This window comes from Oryzias latipes, chromosome 7, assembly GCF_053564925.1.
Source record: "Oryzias latipes strain Hd-rR chromosome 7, Olatipes_Hd-rR_3.1".
Lineage (NCBI taxonomy): Eukaryota > Metazoa > Chordata > Actinopteri > Beloniformes > Adrianichthyidae > Oryzias > Oryzias latipes.
The window spans coordinates 11,176,896-11,197,500 of NC_136243.1; the positions used below are offsets into that span (position 1 = coordinate 11,176,896).

Consider the following 20,605-nt stretch of genomic DNA (forward strand, 5'->3'; position numbering starts at 1 on the left):
CATACTCTATTCTTGTCCGTTTCGACACTTTCAGCTCAGCTCTCAAATATATTGTCTGTCGGCCAAAACAGAGACAGATGTGGATGTTTCTGAGCCTTTGTCTGACTCGCGGCAGTTTCCTCAAAGTGCATTCGCAGAAGCGGGACATCAGCGCCGCAAGAATGTTCACATATTTTCAGCCACTGAGTCACTGAGGCTGCAACACCCAACCATTAAAGATTTCAGTTGACACAGAACAACTGACTGCAGAGCATGTTTATTGTCTTTGAAATACCTGAAGTTACAGAATCAGGCTGACGTGGAGGATCAACAGAAGGTATTAATCACACACAAGTGCGACAGCAAACACCAGACTTCAAAGAAGCGACACAAAGTGCTTTCATTAAATTCTTATTACAGATATAACTGGCGGTTGTTTGACACTGAGGCAAACCACAACACAAAGACACACCTATTGCCAATCACAGGTATTTTAAAGTGTACTAAATTATCATATATATAGTACAAAAAGGCATCGGACAATACAAAACGGTTTATTAGTATTTATAACTTGAAGTACAGCTTTTAACTGCATGCACTTCCTGGTTTGGACATGTAACCACAAGAGCATTTCTTTAGTTTTCTGTGTTATTTCCTGCAAGCAAAGCACAGATGTATATATGTTGCAAATAAGTAGGATGAGTTTTATTAAGCACAGGAAGGATCATGCTCACCTTCCTACACCTGTTCAGATTTTTATATGATCAAAAGTATATATAATTCTTGAATTGCAGCCTTCCACACATCCTTGGGTTAAGCTTTCTCTTCGCTTTTTTTTGTCCTTTTATTTCTCAAACAGGAAGTTAAAGAAACACTGATACAGGTTGAGTCGATTCTGCACAGGTGAAGGTCAGATGGGGGTCGCAGGGCAGTATATACAGAGAAGCTGAGGCTTTATTTGGCTTTTTCCGCTGGAGCAGCAGCTGCCGGTTCCGTCTGGACCCCAGCATCTGTAGAGTGACGTTTCTGACCCTGCAGTCCAAAAGACAGAGAGGTGTCAGTCAGGTTCTTGATTCTTATCAGATCCACTTCACAGAACTTTGAATTTTCTTTCCAATTAGACTAAGGACAAAGTGAAGTTTGAGGAATGTAGGTCAACCACCAATGAGCAATAAAATTGAACATGACGTGGCGCACCAATGAGTTTTGTTCCAACACAAGCAGCTGCTGCCATCTAGTGGAATAGTTCCATCAAATAAATCAGCCAAATATGTGACAAGACAAGATTTGTTTGGCAGTAAAAACTTGTAAACTTTGAAAATATTAAGTGAATATAAATATATATATATATATATATATATATATATATATATATATATATATATATATATATATATATATATATATATATATATATATATATATATATATATATATATATATATATATATATATAGGTGTGTGTGTGTGTGTGTTTTTTAATCTTCCAGAATATTTTCATATTTGGTGTGTCATTTCAGACTACAATGAAAATTTAAGAAAGCTGATTTCTGTTGTACAGCTTTTCATTGATAAATGGTCAATGTTAGTTGCAAAAAAACTGTTTGTAAACTTTTGTGGTCCAAACTTTGGATAATTTTTCCATCCATAATTTAACCAACAATATTTTTTTACATTATTAGCATAATTTACTATAATAAGGATTTTATTCATTTCTAATTAAGTGCTGACATTAAGAAGATTGGTATTTTTGCTGTTTAATTTAAAGAAACTAAAGATGAACCAATAAAAAGCAAGCTTAACCTGTTGATAAATTTATGGCTGGAGTGGATTGATGATCATTAAGAGGGGGCCCTGGACAGAACCTTGAGGCACACCTGAAGTGACGAAGGCAGAATAGGAAACTGAAGGTTTTGAGACTGAAAAAAGAAAAAAACTGAGAAAAGTCTGACTAGAGTGAACAAGAATCTGCTGCTGTAAGAAAGTCATTGGTGATTTTTATGAAGGCAGTTTCTGTGCTGTGGAGACAAAACCCTGAGGGTTTTTTTTGGTTGGGATTGGAGTTGAGATGCATCCGTTTTTTTAAAGCATTTTGGAGATGATTAGTAGGTTGGAAATGCCACAAAAGTTCATGAAATCAATGGAATCGGATCCAGAAGAGACGGCTGCTGTTTTAAAAGATGGAGGAAGGAACACAAATAGTTAGGCGAGGACCTGACATGTTTTTGCTGTTTCAGCTCCGACATTTCTGGAAAATTTTGGAACTGGAAACTGTGAAAAGTGTTTTGCACAAGAGCAGGTTGACAAACAGAGAGAGATGGGAGCACAGATAAAGATTTTATAGCTTCATTGAATAGTTTTGAGATTTTGGCTAAAAATCGCATAAATATAATTAAAAGACCCCTGCTAACATGACTCAAATTGACTCAAAAGGTGATGTAGGCCGGTCTTTTACCTGATATTATACAGACCAGGCCATTTCTGTATTGTACTCATCCTTAATCCAAACAGAAGCTGATTCCAGCAACCACTCCACCCCAAAATGGGACTAAGCAGAATTATAACATGAATGGAGGAAAAAGGAAATTCTTTCATCCATATCTTTCCTTCAAAGAAAAACAACACAAAAATCACTGGCTTTAATTTGACACTTTTTCCAAAATATTGGACACTCAAGCTTAAGAATTATAATAATGACACTATAATGTCACAATTTCTAATCTATGCTCATAGCAGTGGATTATGGCACATCATTTTAGGAATTCAGTACCTCCTTCATCATGATTATAAAGTTAAAAAGAATAAAAATGTATATATCTCAGCACAAAAGGTTGGTTTTTTTGGGGTAAATGGCGTATACTTGTATAGCGCTTTCTACCTTTCTCGACACATGGGCGACCAAGGCGGGAATCAAACCTTCAACCTTCTGATCAAGGTAAACCGCTCTACTACGCCCGCCCCATGTGTTTTTCCAAATAAAGTTAGAAAAACAATACTTTAAAAAAGTCTGTGTTTTACCACGATCAATTTTATAGTTTAAGTTTACAAATCAGACTTTTAAAAAAGGTTCCACATATTTCTCAATATTATTGACTTTAATTTAATGTAATTTAGTTAAATCTAAATGTGTTTCTCCCTGTTTTGATGTAAGGTTTTGTGCTGTCCTCGCAGATCTGCAGCATCTGTGGGAAAGAGAGGCTTTCCTCACCAGATTCTTAAAGAACAGCTGGATGGAGTTCCTCTTCTCCAGCTTTTTGGGGACACCGGCTGCATCGTCTGCGGCCTGAGAGACCGTCGACGCTGGTTTGTTTTCTGCAGCTGCTTCTGTAGACTTGGCTGCAGGTTTGGGCTCCTCTTTGGCTTTGACTGCCAGAGCTGCTTCAGCTGCTGCGGGCGGGCTCGCTGCAGTCTTCTTGGGTTCTGCAGCCTGAAGAAATGTTAAAAAGCACCAAGAAAAATGAGGAAAATGACCAGACTGCGCATCGATCAGAAGCAGATAAGGTTATTGATGTTTGGATAAGTGCACCGTCAGAAGGCTTTGCTGTTAGGACACAGATTTGCAACACAGAGAGATTGCGACTCAGTCTTCAAATACACACAGAGAGCGATACATCTGGAAAATAAGTTCATTAGAGCACTTTTTAATGCCAAATGTAACTGATGGCTTTACTCTGGTTAATAATGCATCTTTGCACATCAAGTGAGGTCACTATATTTACCAGTCCAGTAGTTTTCCTGAGGAGCTGAACTCCACTTGTGGAGGCTGCTTGGACTTTAGTGGTCATGTGATCTAACAGTACCTCAAATTCACAATAAACTGTTACCAGCTGTTGTAACAAGCACCCTCAGATGTTCGGGGGCTTAAAATGGCTAAGGTATGGAGATCCTTACTTTGGGCTTGAAGGCGGAAAAGAAGGATGGTTTGGAGCTTTTCTTTTCTTCTCGTGCAGGCGGTGGTGGTTCTGGCTTCGCAACAGCCTCCAGAGTGGCTGCTTTTGAAAAGTCCACCTTCTGTTTTGATTAGATTCAAAGAGAGTAAAAGAAAGCAGGAACACATGAGAATGGTGCAGCTTCCACCTGTTATGTGAAGAAGCAGAAATTAGAAAAAGAACAGGATTTGAAAAGTTTGAGCAAAAGAAATGCACGAGATGTCCCTGAGAAAAATCAAGACCCCGACACCATTAGTTATCACCAGAACCGCAGCAATCAGCTGCAGAAATAAGACAGAAAGGGGTCTATCTTTATTGAGAGTTCCCACTAAGTGAATCATTTTATGAAAATGTTCGTTAAGCTAGGTTCACACCGCCGTCGACAACACAAGTTCAGGCGACCATTCTTTGTAAACATACATAAATGCACATTCAAAACTCACGTTAACGCTTACTGTAGCTACGCCCATTTATAAGAGCGTTTTCAGGCTCTACATACAAAATGTACGTCCAGTGAACGCACATCAAAAGTTAAAACCAGGTTAGTCTTTGACCAATCAGGGACTTGGGTCTGGTAGTTACGTATATTCCTTTAATTCATGGAAGTGGCAACCATTTGAAAATTGATCATGAAGGAGAAAATAAAAAATGCGGTTTATCTCTGGCTGGAATTCTATCACTCCAAGTCTTTCATATATTGGAATAGAGCTGTGGAAAAAAAAATCTAGAGCAGAGGTTTCATCCTTTCTTTCCCTGGAATCTGTTTTTCCTTGGCTTTGATTTGAGTTGTCATCTTCAGCGTTAAAAAGACATTTTTATGGACAGAGTTGCTCCGTTATGGTACACTCTAGTCACTTGAAATAAATTCAGATTAAAAGACATGACTGCAGTACGGGCGTAAAATTCAGCCTGCGGGATACGCCACCAGCAGGTGTCCCATACTGCAGCAACTGGGGCGATGGTGATGAGCGCGAGTGCTGGGGCAGAAATGGGAGTGTATCTGCTGTAAATCAAAATGTTTGTCACACCAGTCACTATGGATTTGAATGACATATCACGTGAGTTGGTTTGGGGTGTATTCACATGTATAATTTAATGGAAACAGTGTGATTGTGAAATTTTTAGAATTTCTCAAACAATTTCGACAAAGTTTTGTGCATATGAGTAATGAAAATGCAGCTAGCGTGCACACCATGGACCCACGTTCAATAATATCTGTGTTAGTGTATTCAAGAATACGCGTCACGTGCCCAGTGTGAACGTAGCATAAGTGTGAACATAACAAGTAATTTACTGGAATTTTAAGATAATAAAATATATCTGGAAAAACTCAATGATGACAGTGGAACCACTCCCCTCTCACAAAAAGTAGAATTAAGTTCTTTCCCAAAAAGTTTAACTCCATTGATTTACCTCAACTTCCACCACTGGTTGTGGTTTTTCTTCCATCTGCTGCAGATACACAATTTTGAGACATTGGTGTTAGGTTGGGGAATATACAACAAAATTTAACTTTCCAATCCTGAATTTAGCAGAATAAAATAGATTTTTTTTGCCTTATGCCAAAAACAACAACATATATACATTTGTGGACACTTTTTTTTTTCTAATTTTCCAAGTTTCTCAACTACAAAAACCAGTTTGGTAACTTCAACTGTTTTATTCTGAATTTTAACACAGCCATTCGAATCAAATGAACCAAAAAACAAAAAAAAATCTTTGGCACCAAGCATTGATAACTGAGAGGATAATCATCTAATTCCCCTCTCTGAAGAACAACAATAGCTTTGACTGCTGTTCTGCATTTCCACAACAGGTTCTGGAGGCTTGACTGGTGTCTCTTGTAGTGTTAAAGTCATTGACTGTAGAAGAGAACTGGAGCGAGCTGGGCGAGCTAGTTAAAGCCAAACGCGAACTACAATCCGATTGACTAATTTCCACATTTCTATCATTAGGTCTGCAATCATGGAGAGTGCAATGGGTACACAAGGGAAACACAAGGAGTGCACACCTACTTGAACAGAAATAATGAGTACCTTGGGCAGTTGCAGGTTTCAGGGGGGGTTAGAAAAATGACAAGTCTGTACGACACATCTGCATTTCACCTACTTTGCTCTTGCGTACCCTTATGTGTTGTCAAAGTCCAAATCCAATTACATTTTCTACTGTTTTTAAAGTGTTGCCAGCGGTCTTTTAATTATGATTATGCATTTTTTAGAAAAAAATCAACAAGCCTGTATTGTTTTTTTTAGGACATCTTTACTGCAGCACAGCAGGAGCTCATTCGAAATTCGCATTTGGGTTGTGGGTGGGACTGTTAGCGTGGAAGTTAGCCTCCAGCTAATTTCCCCTACACTCTCTCCCGCTAGCTGAAAGCACCTCACAAGCCAAAGCTAACAACAAAAACAAAAAATGAAGCAAACAACAGCGAGCAATATCAGAGCTATCCAGCCGCACAGTTTTGAGCCAGACAGTAGTCGAGACAAGGGCTACTGCGCCACAAACCTGAGCTTTTTCCAACTGCTGGTTTTTGTCTGCCCCGATCCATCCTCTAATTTAAACAGTAAAATACTCAGAAACACTATTTTGTTCTTTAATTCTTTTACATATGTCCTCCATCCCGAGAAAAATGCTACAAGAAAATGTTAAAAACACAAAAATCACGATTTTCATTGGAGTGGGTCTTTAAACTGTTAGCTATGATCGGCCACCTGCAGTGTGTCTTTAGAAAAAATGTGTATGAAAGTTTTTACTCCGCAGAGACACCAAGTTGTCTACGATCTTACAATTACCTTCGTGCCCTGACAGGTTTGCCCATTTTTCATCCGCAGACAGCCCGTACCACCCCTAAGGGCAGTTGTGACTAAGACAAACGTAATTAAAACAAATAAAGTTTAGGGGGCTTATACAAATATACACCTTGCGTGTCAGAAGATTGTAACTGTAAAAACTGTAAAACACAAGGAACAGAACTTCTTATCTGTTTTTTCAGGACAAGTTAAAAAAAAAACTATGTTGCCATTTCTTTGTTTAAAAGCAAAATATAACATGCCATTATTGTAGATTCAAGAGATGCTAGCCTAAAACAGCTAAAGCTAATATGTTTTTTTCTTTAACAAGTGTCAAAAACAACAATTCAGTAGGATGTTCCCTGTACCACAGAATTTGACGGCAAAACAGCAGTTAGGATGTGTGATGGTTCAATTCCTCACAACTTCCAGTACCGTCTGCAGGCTATACAAACACAGGGATGCTACATCCGTATGTGATTAGCACAGTGGCTTAGCATGAGGACTTTCTTATGATTTAGCTCTTGCTAGTCTTCCCGGTGTTCAACACGCAAATGTTGCATGACAAGAATGCTCAGTTCACCCTGAACAACACTGAATTTGTAGTCATGATATGCATCAAGGGTGGTGATTCTCTCCTCCTTCATGTGGACACCCCTGATGTTTCTTCTTTTATTCCCCCCGAAAAAATTTTTTTGGTGGGAGTTTTTCCTTACGGTGAAGGAGGGTCTAAGGGCAGGGATGCCCAGTTGAGTTTAGTGTTTTAGTTTAGCAATCAGTTATTGTATTTTATAACTGATTTTATGTTTTGAACAATTATTGAAGCCCATTTTTGTTGTAATATTGGGCTTTATAAAAAAAAAGAATTGAGTTGATTGAATTCTAGCAGCAAACTGTTGCTACTGCGACTTTTTTTTTCATTTTGTAAATTTTAGACACACAAAAAAATATCCAAAGCTTACCAATTTTGGTCCTCATAGGGCACTATGCCCACATTTGGACACAGCTATGAATATCTCTGCCAGTGGCGATTTCTTTAAGACTGCAAGGGAAGCTCGGCTTCCCTTATAATGTCACAAAATTAAAGGTCAATTATGTACTTTTGTATTAACATTTTATTGACTAAAAATGCGTTAGAAAACGTTCATTTCAAAGATGAGTTCGTTCAGAATCAGTTACATATGAAAGGTCGGCTGACTTGATTTCCTTCACATACATTCCCGCAGCGTCACAGTGCATTTCCTTATTGAAGCCCAGCGTCCATTGACTTCAATGGGGCTGCTTTTTTTCAGCGCTTCGAAACTAGACGGTCATTGGATAAACGCTGCGATTATGTCCCGCCCACAGACACTCAGCGTCTCTGGGGGTGAATGGGGAGTGGGCTGGCCCGGACTCCAAGCTTCTGCGTGATGAATGGAGGGTCTGTCGAAAGACTGCATCTCCTTTTGACTAACAGGGATTCTGTACTATAAGGAATCACTGATGCTATTCGCGCTCTGTCCCCTAGCCGATTTCTCAAGTTCAGTCGAAATAAAAACTGCTGCAACCTATTTCTTTTATATTTGCTTGGCGATATTGCTTGATTTTTTACTTTTAAATAAATGGACAATTTATGATGTAGGCCGAAAATGAGCTTCCCCTCTCTGACAGACCAGTAGCCGCCACTGATCTCTGCAGATTTCAATGGTTTGCATGGAACCATAAGCAGTGTTGTGTCCAAAAAACAAATCTGAACTACCCAACATGACACAACAACAGTTCCAGTTTGGAAAGTGCACGTTTCTGCCACCCCCAGACAGACCCCACTTTGTCCAGTTGGTAAACTGTTGAGCCACGGTCAGCTTTAGAGTATAATCATCCACTGTACTGCTGTTGCAGGGTTTGCATTGGCTCCACTGTCTAAAAACCCTCTGGTCTTTCAGTGTTGTCACTTCTGGTATTCTCTAAAATTCACACGTTTTTTGTTTGAAAAATGGATTTAATGGTGTCAAGAAATAGATTTCTGGGTAAAATAGCTATAAACTATGCAATTTGTTTCCAATTGTTTTATTTATTTATTTTTACCTTTGAGCGAAAGAGTTTACTCAGAGTGGCCGATTTCCCTTTTGAGGACTGGGGTTCCTTTGCAGCTGCCTTGGCTTCGTCTTTGGCCTTCACGGGTTTGACAGCTGCTTCTCCTTTGGCCTCAGCTTTGGGGGGCTCTGGGGGAGGCGGTGGTGGAGCGGGCATTCCTTTGGGTGCAGCAGGCGGTTCGGATACCTGTGCAACCTATTCAGAGCAGACGAGACACTTTTCAGCACAAAGAAACAAGAAGCTGTCCACAGTCTTACTTTTAATAACATCATATTAAAAGAATGACAGTGCTGAATGTTGGTAATTTTGTTTGTAAGATTAATTAGGGATGTCTCGATGAGGTTCTTTGGTCACAATCTAATTCGAAGTCATTTGGTCGTGAGAATCTGCCGATGCCGAGTCCCGATTAACACATTACAGAAGGGACACGTTAACAAAATGGAAAAATGCAAAACAAACCAATCTAGCATGTCACCAAATTTTTTTATTCACCTTATTTTATTATTTAACACTTTAAGTCAAACTCAGAACACATTTTGATCTATTGTAAAAGTGTTCCCAGTGATCTTTTAATTATGGTAATGCCATTTTGAACCAAAATCCAAAAACCTGTGTTGTTTTCTAGAACATAGTTTCTGTAGAGCCATGGTAGTTCATGAGAAATCAGCCTCTGAGTTGTGTGCGACTGTTGGCGTGGAGTAAACCCATCCTCACTTCCCATCATGCATCTGTTTATGCACTCTCCCACTAGCTTACTGCCTCGCACAACCACAACCTAACATTACCGGTGCCACAAGAATGGCGAGCAATAATGAAGCTATCCAGCCGTATAGTTTTAAGTCAGATGCCAGCTCAGTCAAGGAAAACAAAGACGTACATGGACTTATTCGTCTACTTGCAGGTCGATGCATCAGAATGGAGCGGAGCAGGAAGATTGTGCCCCGCCCGGCGTATTTCCTACTTCACAGAATCCTGCTTTTCTTGCTCCTGATTCACAACAATTTGGGGGAAAAAAATCTCAAAAATGCTAGTTTGATCTTAATTTTCCTTATTTCTGTCCTCCATGATGAGGAAAATGCTACAAGAACATAAAAAATCATCAGAGCGGGTCTTTAAACGGAGCATAAAACCATCAGGGTTTTTCCAAACCAGAAACCCTGGATGACTACCCAAGTCTGCTCCCTCCTCAGAGCTCGAGACGCTGCCTTCAGGTCAGGGGACGGAGCACTATACAGTGCTGCCCGAGCTGACTTGAAAATAGGAGTAAAAGCAGCCAAGGCAGACCACAGGATACGTTTAGAGGCTCACATATCCAGCAACAATCCGTGAGATGTTTGGCGGGGCATCCAAGACATCAACAACTTCAGGGGCTGTGATGTGTCCTCAGCAGCTCCAGATGCTACACGGGTGGAGGAGCTTAACTGCTTCTTTGCTCGCCATGAAACCACCCCTCCACCCCAGACCCACCCCCAACCCTCACCAGCCCCAGCACACCCCCACTCACTGTAAAGGAGCATGAGGTCAGACGGGTGCTCCTAGCAGTGAACCCCAAGAAGGCTTCTGGCCCCGACAGAGTACCTGGCAAAGTGTTCAGGGCGTGCGCCCACCAGCTCGCCCCCACCTTTTACAATATCTTTAACCTCTCCCTGGCCCAGGCAGTAATCCCACCCTGCCTGAAATCAGCAACCCTGTGCCAAAAACATCTCCTACCACCAGCCGAAATGACTATCACCAAGTGGCCCTCACTCCGGTAATAATGAAGTGCTTTGAAAGGCTGATCCTCCCGCACATCATGGACCACCTTCCCACATACTTGGACCCCCACCAGTTCGCATACCGTAAGAACAGATCCACAGAGGACGCCGTAGCCGTGGCTCTCCACTCAGCGCTGAACCACCTGAAGTAGCAGCAGAGCTACGTCCGGACACTCTTTGTGGATTACAGTTCTGCTTTCAACACAATAACAGACTCTGCGACAAACTGCTCACTCCCCCCCCCCCCCCCCCCCCCCCCACATGCAATTGGATTATCAACTTCCTCACAAACCGAACACAGACTGTGACACTTGGCCCCCACCTCTCCTCCAACCGAACAGTGAGCATGGGCGCCCCACGGGGCTGTGTGCTAAGCCCCCTGCTGTACTGCCTCTACACTTATGAATGAAGCCCAGCCCACAACAACAACTGCATCATCAAGTTTGCCCACGACACCACGGTGGTCTTCCTACAGAGAGGAAGTCCTGAAGCTGACAACCTGGTCCTCGGAGAACAACCTCACCCTGAACACGAGCAAAACCAGGGAGATTATAGTCGACTTCAGGAAACATGGCACCGACCCAACCCCCCTCCTTATTAATGGGGAGCACTTGGAGAGGGTCCACACCTTTAGGTTCCTCGGGATCACCATCTCTGCCGACCTTTCCTGTACAGCCAATACCATCAAGCAGTGTCTGCACTTCCTGAGGGTCCTCAGGAAGAACAACATCAGCACCAACCTGCTGCTGACCTTCTACCACTCATCCATCCAGAGCCTGCTTACATACTGCATTACAGTTTGGTTCGGCAGCTGCACGGCCGCGAATAAGAAGAGACTGCAGAGAGTCGTAGAGACGGCTCAGAAAATCTTTGGGCGCCCTCTTCCCACCCTGACGGACATCTACTCCGCGCGCTGCATCACGAGGGCTCAAAACATGGTCAAGGACAATTCGCACCTTTCCTGTTCAACCTGCTGCCCTCTGGGAGGCGCTACAGAGGCATCAGAAGCAAAACGAACAGACTAAAAAACAGCTTCTTTCCAAAGGCAATAACCATCCTCAATTCCAAAATGCACAGATAAAATCCATATTCCTGTCCACTTACTCTGTCCACAGTGTCATCACTCTACCTCATTGCTACCTCTTGCACTTTACACACAATTTTCGTACACAATTTTGCACACTAATTTCGGCACTCTTCATTACAGTTTATATTTGCACACTTACATATACTGTTTGTTTGTTTGTTTGATATTGTTTTACGATGTTCCTTCCTTGCTATTCTTGCACTGATGGCAAATCTAATCTAATCTCTTCTGTGAAGTAGCTTGAACAATCTAGTAAGAAATAATGGAACTATCAACTAGAATAAAAAGTTGACTATTAACTAGTAAAAATAAGTGATAATTAGTCATGTGAGAAGGTTTGTTGACTGTAGTTTTAGTATCCTCATATAAACTCATTGTGACAATAGTGTAACAGAAAAACATATGAAATGTGTTCGTTGGTCCACTTGGTCTGTGGTAGATCTCACATGGTTTTATTTTTAAGGAAAGGTATGTCTGGGTTCTTATGGGTTAAATATTCAACATGACTTTCTTTAAAAGTTCTTGTTGCAATTTTGACAGAACTTGCTATAATTGCTAGTCGTGAATAAGTATTCATTATTAAATCATATCAATTTAACTATCTAGTCTTTAACTAGTTGTTTTTTAAAAATTTCACAGATACAGACACACACACACACACATATATATATATGTGTATATATATATATATATATATATATATATATATATATATATATATATATATATATATATATATATATATATATATATATATATATATATATATATATATATATATATATATATATATATATATATATATATATATATATATATATGTATATGGTGCTCAGTATAATAATGAGAAAAAAATTCAGATCCCTGATCGGGATACAACATCTGATTTCAATTGAGTCTGACATTGAATAACAATTGAAATTGATTGAGTCTAACTATGTGATCAGGCATGATTTTCGGTCACATGATCGGATCGGGACATCCCTAATAGAAAAGATGTAAAATTAGTACGGTGAATCCCTTTGAGACTAAACAAAGAATTGAAAGTGTAAAAGATGCTTTAAACTCTTTAGCAGCCTGCGTGCTCACAGTGGTGGTTGCTGCAGGTTGGGTCTCCTTCAGGGGCTAATGTGCAACAAAAAACAAAGGAAGCAGTTAGAGAAACACAACAATAACTGAAGTGAGCAAAACAAAAACTCTGCATGTTAAAGAGAAATTAAAAGTGTTGCTTTTGGATGGTGGTGATGGTTTATTTTGAGAAATACACTAAAAAAAAGGCCCCCATAGAATTAAGCGCAAAAGATTTTTTACATTTGAAAAAATGAATCTTTAAAACAATCTACCAATGGGTTAGAATACTGGTCTAACTATACATTTTTTTTACATTTTCAAGAAAAAGTCACTAAGAAATGTTTTATTTTGCTTTTGAAAACTCTCAAAAATACGACAATTTTTCTTGGAAAAGGGGTCTTTATGTTTTCTTAAGTTCAGTTTTTGCAGTGGACAAAGAGAGGAAAGTCTCCGTTTTCACCTGATCTTTGGCAGCATCAGGGGCAGCTGTTTCCTTTTTGGGCGTTTTAGTTGGGGTCACCTATCAGACAAAAAAATTAATAAATAAAATAAAATAAAAAGATCCTTGTGTCAGAGGATGTGGGGAATGCAATAGCAACACAGAATAATTCCTCCAGTCATACAGAGGCTTCTCAGGAGATTGGGGCACTGTACGGTAGACAGTGCACACTGAGGGCCCTGACAGTATGCGCGCTGTCATCGTGACCCCCATTGTGCCTCGGAGATGGCGTAGGCCTGCCCGCGCTGGATTTTCGCGAGTCTCAACTTCCAAGCGCACAGGCCTCCCTTGTGAGCTCACACGATGGGATGAACAATGGACAGCCACATTCCCGCATGCTCAAAGACTTGATTAGCATGAGGCTGGGGCAATGGTGACTCTTTAAAACAGCATGAATCCAAAGGACAGCATGATAAAGAGGAAGTACAATAGCTGCTTGTTGTGTTGCTTCCATAGGAGCTACAGTCATGGCAGACCTGAAAATCTCCCTTTTTTTTGGTAAATCATTTTTCCAAAAAGCATCAAAATTTGTTTTTTTCTTTTAGTGTTCGTTTTCTCACTTTCTTTTCCTCATTTAACTCCACTGCAAGTCATCAATTTATATTTCCAAGCATTCCCTTTAAAGACATAACTGAAAGAACTAGAACAGGTCCTCATTTATTTATTTATTTTACTTACTAGTGTTTTGAAGAAGTTCATAACTGGATTATCCTCCCCCTCCTCTTCCGCGGGCGGACTGATGCTGCTGGGGTTCTCTACCTCTGGACGTGGATGCGGAGTCCCGTTCTGCGGCCCCGTCGCTGGTCCTTGCCTCAGGTCTACAGTCTCCTGTGCCCCCACCACGCAGAATTACAGCCTTTGAGAGGGATGTCGGAGCAGCAGAGCTGATATGCGAGCAGTGAGCGTCTTAATCGCAGCATTGAGATGGGAGCGCCATTCCAACCATGCCTCTGCCTACCCGGGGCATGGTCAACAATCAGCCTTTTATTAATGTGCCTGTCCCACCCCTCCCTCATTGATATTCAACAATGTGTGAGAATTATGGTCTGAGAAAGTCATCTACTCAGGCTGAGGCTCTTTAGGATGTTTGGGGGACATTTTTGGGGTCATTTCTTTTTTCCAGCACTTTTTTTTCTTGGTGAGTTCAATCATGTTTAATCATTTTAATAAAGATTTTTTTGTTTGTTTTTCAGGGGATTTCTTTGTTTTAATGTAGAAAAACAGTTGCTGTGTGGATAAAAACTCATCAACACTTGTTTCACGACAGCTAATCTCTAAGAGTCTAACTAACAGAGACCAAACAATTGCTTTGTCTGAATTCCCTCCCTGCTCTCTGGTTGGCACGCTATAGAGGGCGTTCGCCAATTTGTTGGACTCTCCAAATCTGAAATTGCAAGGCTACGTCCAAATTCTTGCACAACTTCCTGGTTAGTGCAATATGTAGGGCGTTCCCCATGCTGTCGTGGTCTCTACATGCACAGTTCCAGAGCTGTGTCCAAATAGCCTCACTGATCCATCACCCCTAAAAGACTCTACACCAGGGGTGCTCAGACTTTATATATATATATATATATATATATATATATATATATATATATATATATATATATATATATATATATATATATATACATACATGCGTGTGTGTGTGTGTATACAGTGGTGGACAAAATTGTTGGTACCCCTCAGTTAAACAAAGAAAGTCCACAATGCTCACTGAAATGACTTGAAGTGTTCAAAAGTATCAATAAATTAAAATGTATTGAAAATTAAATAATCCAAATCAGCCATTACTTTTGAGTTGTTGATTAACAGAAGTATTTAAAAAAACTAACTTATGAAATAGGGCTGGACAAAAATGATGGTACCTCCATAAAAGACGGAGAACTAATTGCCCAGGGGGTCATGATGAACACAGGTATGTCAACGTGACAAATAGTCATGTTGCTGTTTGGTGAAAAGGTGTGTACCACACTGAACATGGACAACAGAAAGAGAAGGAGAGAATTGTCCCAGGACATTACAAACAGAATTATAGACAAACATGGTAAAGGTAAAGGCTATAAAACCATCTCTAAGCAGCTTGAAGATCCTGTGACAACAGTGGCACATATTATTCAGAAGTTTAAGACCCACGGGACAGTAGCTAACCTCCCTGGACGAAGAGGAAGAGGAAAAATGATGACAAATTGAGGAGACGGATAGTTGGAACTGTCTCCGAAGAGCCCAGAACAACCTCCAAAGACATTAAAGGTGAACTCCTAGATCAAGGTACATCAGTGTCAGATCGCACCATTTGTCGATGTTTGAGCCAGAGTGGACTTCATGGGAGACGACCAAGGAGGACACCACTGTTGAAAGGAAATCATAAAAAAGCCAGACTGGAATTTGCAAAATGCATGTTCACAAGCCACAAAGCTTCTGGGAAAATGTCCTTTGGACAAAAGTGGAGCTTTAACAACATAGAGCACATCGGCTCTATGTTGGTAGACTAAAAAAAGGAAGCATTTCATTAGTTTTTTTTTTTTTAAATAATTCTGTTAATCAACAACTCAAAAGTAATGGCTGATTTTGATTATTTAATTTTCAATAAATTTTAATTTATTGATACTTTTAAAAGCTTCAAGTCATTTCAGTGAGCTTGTGGACTTTCTTTGTTTACCTGAGGGGTACCAACAATTTTGTCCACCACTGTATATATATGTGTTCGTGAGAGTATATATATATATATATATATATATATATATATAAATATATATACATATACATATATATATATATATATATATATATATATATATATATATATATATATATAAATATATATACATATACATATATATATATATATATATATATATATATTAGTATTTTGAAACTAAAATACTGTTTAATGAATATAGTATTATGAAATGTTCGTACCTAACATACTTTATTATAATTAAAAAGCTAAGAAGGCGTACACAAATATTTGTGAGGAGATACTTTTAGTATTAATAGTTGATGCGTTTTATTACAAAATCAAAAAGCAGCGACTATTGTATTTATGCTCTGCTGTAAACCGCATAATTTACTGCGGAGCCGGCAGCAGGAGGACACACGCGGGGCGATCCTTAATAAACACTCCAGTGTGCCGGAGTGGGCTTCTGCCGGGAACTTGACGTGCAGCGGGGCAGAAAGTGACTTTCTGATGACAGACTCATTTTGCGCTCAATGTATTTAAACACGCATGTGCAGTGACGTGTGTATCAGAGGATGTCTGATTGGCCGTTCTGCAGTCCAATCAAGTCCCGTATTTCTCGGTGAGGAATTTGATTGGCTGGTGAATTTTTTAGAAATATATTTTTCATTTTTTTGTTTATTTATCCTTGCTGGCCTGCGATCTACCCTCGTGTCCTTGAAGATCGACTGGTCGATCCCGATCGACGTAATGAGCACCCTTGCTTTACACTGTAGGATCATCTAGTGCCCTGGATTTTAACGTAGCTGAAACATATAATTATGACTTTTTTTTCAAAATCAACTTTTTGAGCTATTGGGTGTATTATGATGTTCATACCCTAAAGTGGTATTTTGATGTGCTCATGCATTTCTGAGTATTCCTCTAAAAACCTGCGCTTTTAGAATCAGTCCCTCACGACTCACAAGTACCGGTGGGTTCTCACATTGTGACGTCACAAAGTGGGGAACAGCCCCTTCCAGGAAGAGTCTGTGCTGCCAGCACCGCCCCCAGACCAACACACACACACTTTCTCCGCTGAGCTGGCGGTGATCAGCAAAATGCTTTTCTTTTATATGCACAATATATACATCCCTCTTTGCAAAACTTCGGATGTTGCCTGTTTTTGAAGGAGAAACGCAGACACGCTGGCAAGGCTGGCTCCAGGTCGACGTCATGAAATGGGCGCCACCAACACGGAGCAAAAGGCGGAGCCTCAAATCGAGTCAGAAACAATAATTAAGTGACATTCATGACTTCTTAAACACAGCAGTGCTTACCTTTTGAGGGGCAGTCAGACTCTGAACCCCATCCTCATTGAAGGTTTGATTCGTCTGATCTTCACCGGCTGCACGCCCCGCTTTCTTTTTAAACAATTTATCAAGCAGCTGCGGTTTTTCCTTCACTTTGCTTTTCTTGCCGTCGGTCATGTCTCCGGCTTCAGAAGCCACCTCGACGTCAGCAGGTTTGGCGCCGGCCTGAACGGCCACGTGACTGCCTGACTCAGCAGTGGGCTTTAAAGATTTAAGTTCACCATTCCGATGGGCATTAACTGCAAAAATTTAGAAACAAAAAAGCAGCAATTTAATAGGAAATCACATTTTGACTTTGGGGCACTTAACATAAATATTGGTTTAGGGCAGTTAAGAAAATATGTACTTTTCATATCTGACTGAGAAGTTGCAATATATCTATTGTTTTAAGATCAGTTAGAAACCTACATGTTTCTAGTTCAAAATGTTAAAATAAAACAAAAAAAAGCATCTTTTTTTAAAGAAAGGGAATTTGTAGAAGGATTTTAGAGAACCCAACAGGACTTGGAACTTTGAAAAGCTCATTAAAAAGTTTTGGCTGGCTGGCTGGAATTCATCTGGATGGGATTTGAGGGATTATTGCAGTGAGAGAAGTAAAAAAAAAAAAGAAGTGAACCCAAACATCAGGAGGTCATTGCTCCAGCACCTCCAGATAAAACTGAATCCAGTCTGTTGATGTACTTGAGGAAAAAGATCATTTTTTAACCCTTGTGCTATCTTAGATGACCCCACCCTTACATTGATGTGTTCTCCCTACCATGACAAAGGTGGATAAAGGTGGAAAGATTTCATGTAATCCATGGACACCAGTGAGGATCACAAATCACTGAAGAAAAAAGGTTTAGCGCACTGTCTAGTGGGTCTAGATGACCCAACTCCCAATGTTAAAGTGCCTAGGATAGCACAAGGGTTAAATTAGAATTAGTGATAATAGAAAACTGAAACCTAACTAGTCACACTGTTTAGTTTTTTTATGCTTTGAACATCAGAACAGCTAAGCATCCCGAGCTGTAAGGAGCAGAGCAAAAAAAAAAACAAAAAAAACAGCATTTTCAAATATCAAGTTCTTTGTTTTTACTTTTAATAATAACAAAATATTACATTTGTTTTGTATATAAAAAGAAAATGTGCATGGGTCCTTATAATGGATAACTCCCCAAAGATTTCTCTAAATCAGGTGCAAAATTAGATTAACAGCAACAAAACTTGAATTGGCATCGAAAAGGTTAAGCTACGTTCACAGTGCCCTTCAAGTGGCCATTTTCAATGAAAAGTCTATGTAAACGTGCGTTTCAGGCTTCTGCGTTCAAAACTCTTGTGTTCACATGTTGTAACACAAGTCTTTAAGTCTGTTTATGGCAAGTTAAACCAGGTCAATTTTGACCAAACAGACTCGGATTTTGGATGGCGTCCTTTTTAATACACAGAAGAGCCAACTGTTTGAAAATTGATCATTCCAGGAGAAATTAGTAACGGCGGTTTGTGCCCGGCCGTGATACTATGACACCAAGTCTTTCATATATCGAAATAAACTGTGAAAGAAAAAGTCTAGAGCAAGATTCACGAGATTTCACACCAAGCCTCTTCCCACTGTTGGTGGTGCACATGCGCTAGTAAACAGTAGCAAAAGAAAATGAAGAAGAAGCCCCTCCCTGCTTGTCCTGGTTGAACACCTTATGCTAAAAGCTCGTTCAAGAACCTGCAGTCTTGAATGCATGCGTCACATGGCTGGTTTTTGTCTTATGAAGATCTATAAGAATATTGCTCATCTCCACTAGTTCTTTCAGGAAAAATGGTTTCTTAACAGATGCAAGGTCTTGTTAGGATCAATTGAATATGTACCACACAGCTCTAAGAATCACAATTGACTTTAAAATACTCAACAAAGACCTATGAATGTTTCCTCTACTGTCAGAGGCAAAAAGAAAATAGCTACTTTCTTTGTGGTTCTGGCGTGAACTGATGCGTATTCCTCTTTGTGAAGTAAACATCCAGGTCAGAAAGTGAGATCTTCATCTCCAGGGTCAACATCACAGCTCTGAGATAAACTCATGACCCAGTGGGAAGAGCGAGCCGCTGTTGTTGCTGCAGCATGTGAACTGCGGCGTGACAGTTCAAACAGTCGCTCCGGAGACTCTGCAGACTACGCCTTTAGTTTACAGCAGGAGCATCAAGACAGAGGCCAGCTGGGGCTTCTTGTGTTTACAAAGAGTGTTAGATGAGTCTGAATGACTCATCTAACAAAACTTAGCACAACAATGTGCAGCATTTTCCCACGAAACAGGTTGATAAGAAAGACAATGCAGGAAAACGCTACTCTCTTTGATGCCACACAACATTTAATGCATTTTTCCTCGATATTCCAACACAGATAATCAGATTTGAGTGTTTTCTTCCAATAAAAACATGCAAACACACCGCTTGTCTCCAGTCCGTTGAGCTTAATGTGTGCAGAGAGGCCATTGGCTGAACCGTTTTCATGTTTCTCAACAGCAATGCCGTTCTGTGAAGAAATAAAGTGAAACACTCCTGCAGTTTGTTTTAGACACTGAGGAGTTAGCAGATCTGTACATGATGTTCACACAACTTCAGAGCTGCAGGATGAGACCTTACCGTGGAAACATCTGCATCCCTGGACTGTTCGTTTCCCATGGTTGGCGCCGTGGGGGATTGGACGTCTGAAACAAATTCAAAATAAAAGCTCTATGTTTCCAAAGTTGAGGCGATATATTTCTCTTCAAGACTGAGGCTTAAAATTGAACAAAATCCTTTTAACTAAAGAGTGGTACAGGTTTGTACCCCTGAGGGCTACGGGAAGGATGTCTTCCTTGAGAGAGTGAAGCTGTCAGAGGAGTAGATGCACTTTCTCTGCCCTCCTTGTCAACACGCTGTTTTAATGTGTGCTTTCAGATGGGTGTGACGCTTTTGCTTTAAAAGTGCGCCATCCACCCATCTGAACTTTGATTACTTCTGTGAGGGGAGGAAAATGTTGCGATTATTAACTTTTCTATCAGTTGCGTCAAGTTTAACAACACAATTTTGCTCAAATGAAGCAATGCCTGGTCTATTATTTGGCTTTTTGCTGCTGCAAATCTTAAACTGTAGCTGATAAGGCTACAGTTAGCAATTGTTTGAACACATCTCTGGTCGTGTTTTCTTGGACCAATACCACACTGATAAAATGAAGGAGTACTTAGGACATTGTTAAACAAGGCACAGCATTGAGAACTGAAAATTGGCAAGCATTTTGTATCGGGACAATTAAATAATTTTTGTTTGTGGTTCGTCTTTATTGATCAACAGTTGATGTTTCACCAAAACATTTTGGACTTATTTGAATTCACTCACAGGTTTTGTAGGTGTGCAAAAGTATTACTCCAAGAAAGGCTAAT

At 40.1% G+C, this 20,605-nt stretch overlaps 1 protein-coding gene across 12 annotated transcripts; it reads right to left on the minus strand.

Annotated features, from left to right (window-relative positions):
• Positions 1-240: 240 nt before the first annotated feature.
• On the minus strand, positions 241-20,083 carry bcas1 (brain enriched myelin associated protein 1). Of its 12 annotated transcripts, XM_078950214.1 has the most exons (13): positions 20,013-20,070; positions 19,827-19,891; positions 19,632-19,716; positions 17,181-17,452; positions 13,860-14,009; positions 13,143-13,202; positions 12,701-12,736; positions 8,762-8,965; positions 5,322-5,360; positions 3,871-3,990; positions 3,699-3,779; positions 3,188-3,406; positions 241-1,011 (listed from the first exon to the last, which is right to left on the minus strand). In XM_078950214.1, exons 2-13 carry the CDS (start codon positions 19,863-19,865, stop codon positions 934-936), a joined length of 1,383 nt encoding a protein of 460 aa, XP_078806340.1. In that variant the 5' UTR covers positions 19,866-19,891; positions 20,013-20,070; the 3' UTR covers positions 241-933. The 12 variants fall into 12 exon arrangements, with proteins under 12 accessions (XP_078806340.1, XP_078806343.1, XP_023812657.1 ...); XM_078950217.1 differs by lacking the exon at positions 3,699-3,779 and having other exon boundaries at positions 20,013-20,083; XM_023956889.2 differs by lacking the exon at positions 20,013-20,070 and having other exon boundaries at positions 19,827-19,977.
• Between the last annotated feature and the right edge of the window lie 522 nt (positions 20,084-20,605).

Coding starts and splice junctions, on each gene's coding strand:
- bcas1 (XM_078950214.1), bottom strand. CDS start 19,865: ATGGGAAACGAACAGTCCAGGGATGCAGATGTTTCCACG. Junction 14,010..17,180: donor GTCTGACTGCCCCTCAAAAG/GTAAGCACTGCT, acceptor GTGGGGGCACAG/GAGACTGTAGACCTGAGGCA. Junction 13,203..13,859: donor TGAACTTCTTCAAAACACTA/GTAAGTAAAATA, acceptor TTTGTCTGATAG/GTGACCCCAACTAAAACGCC.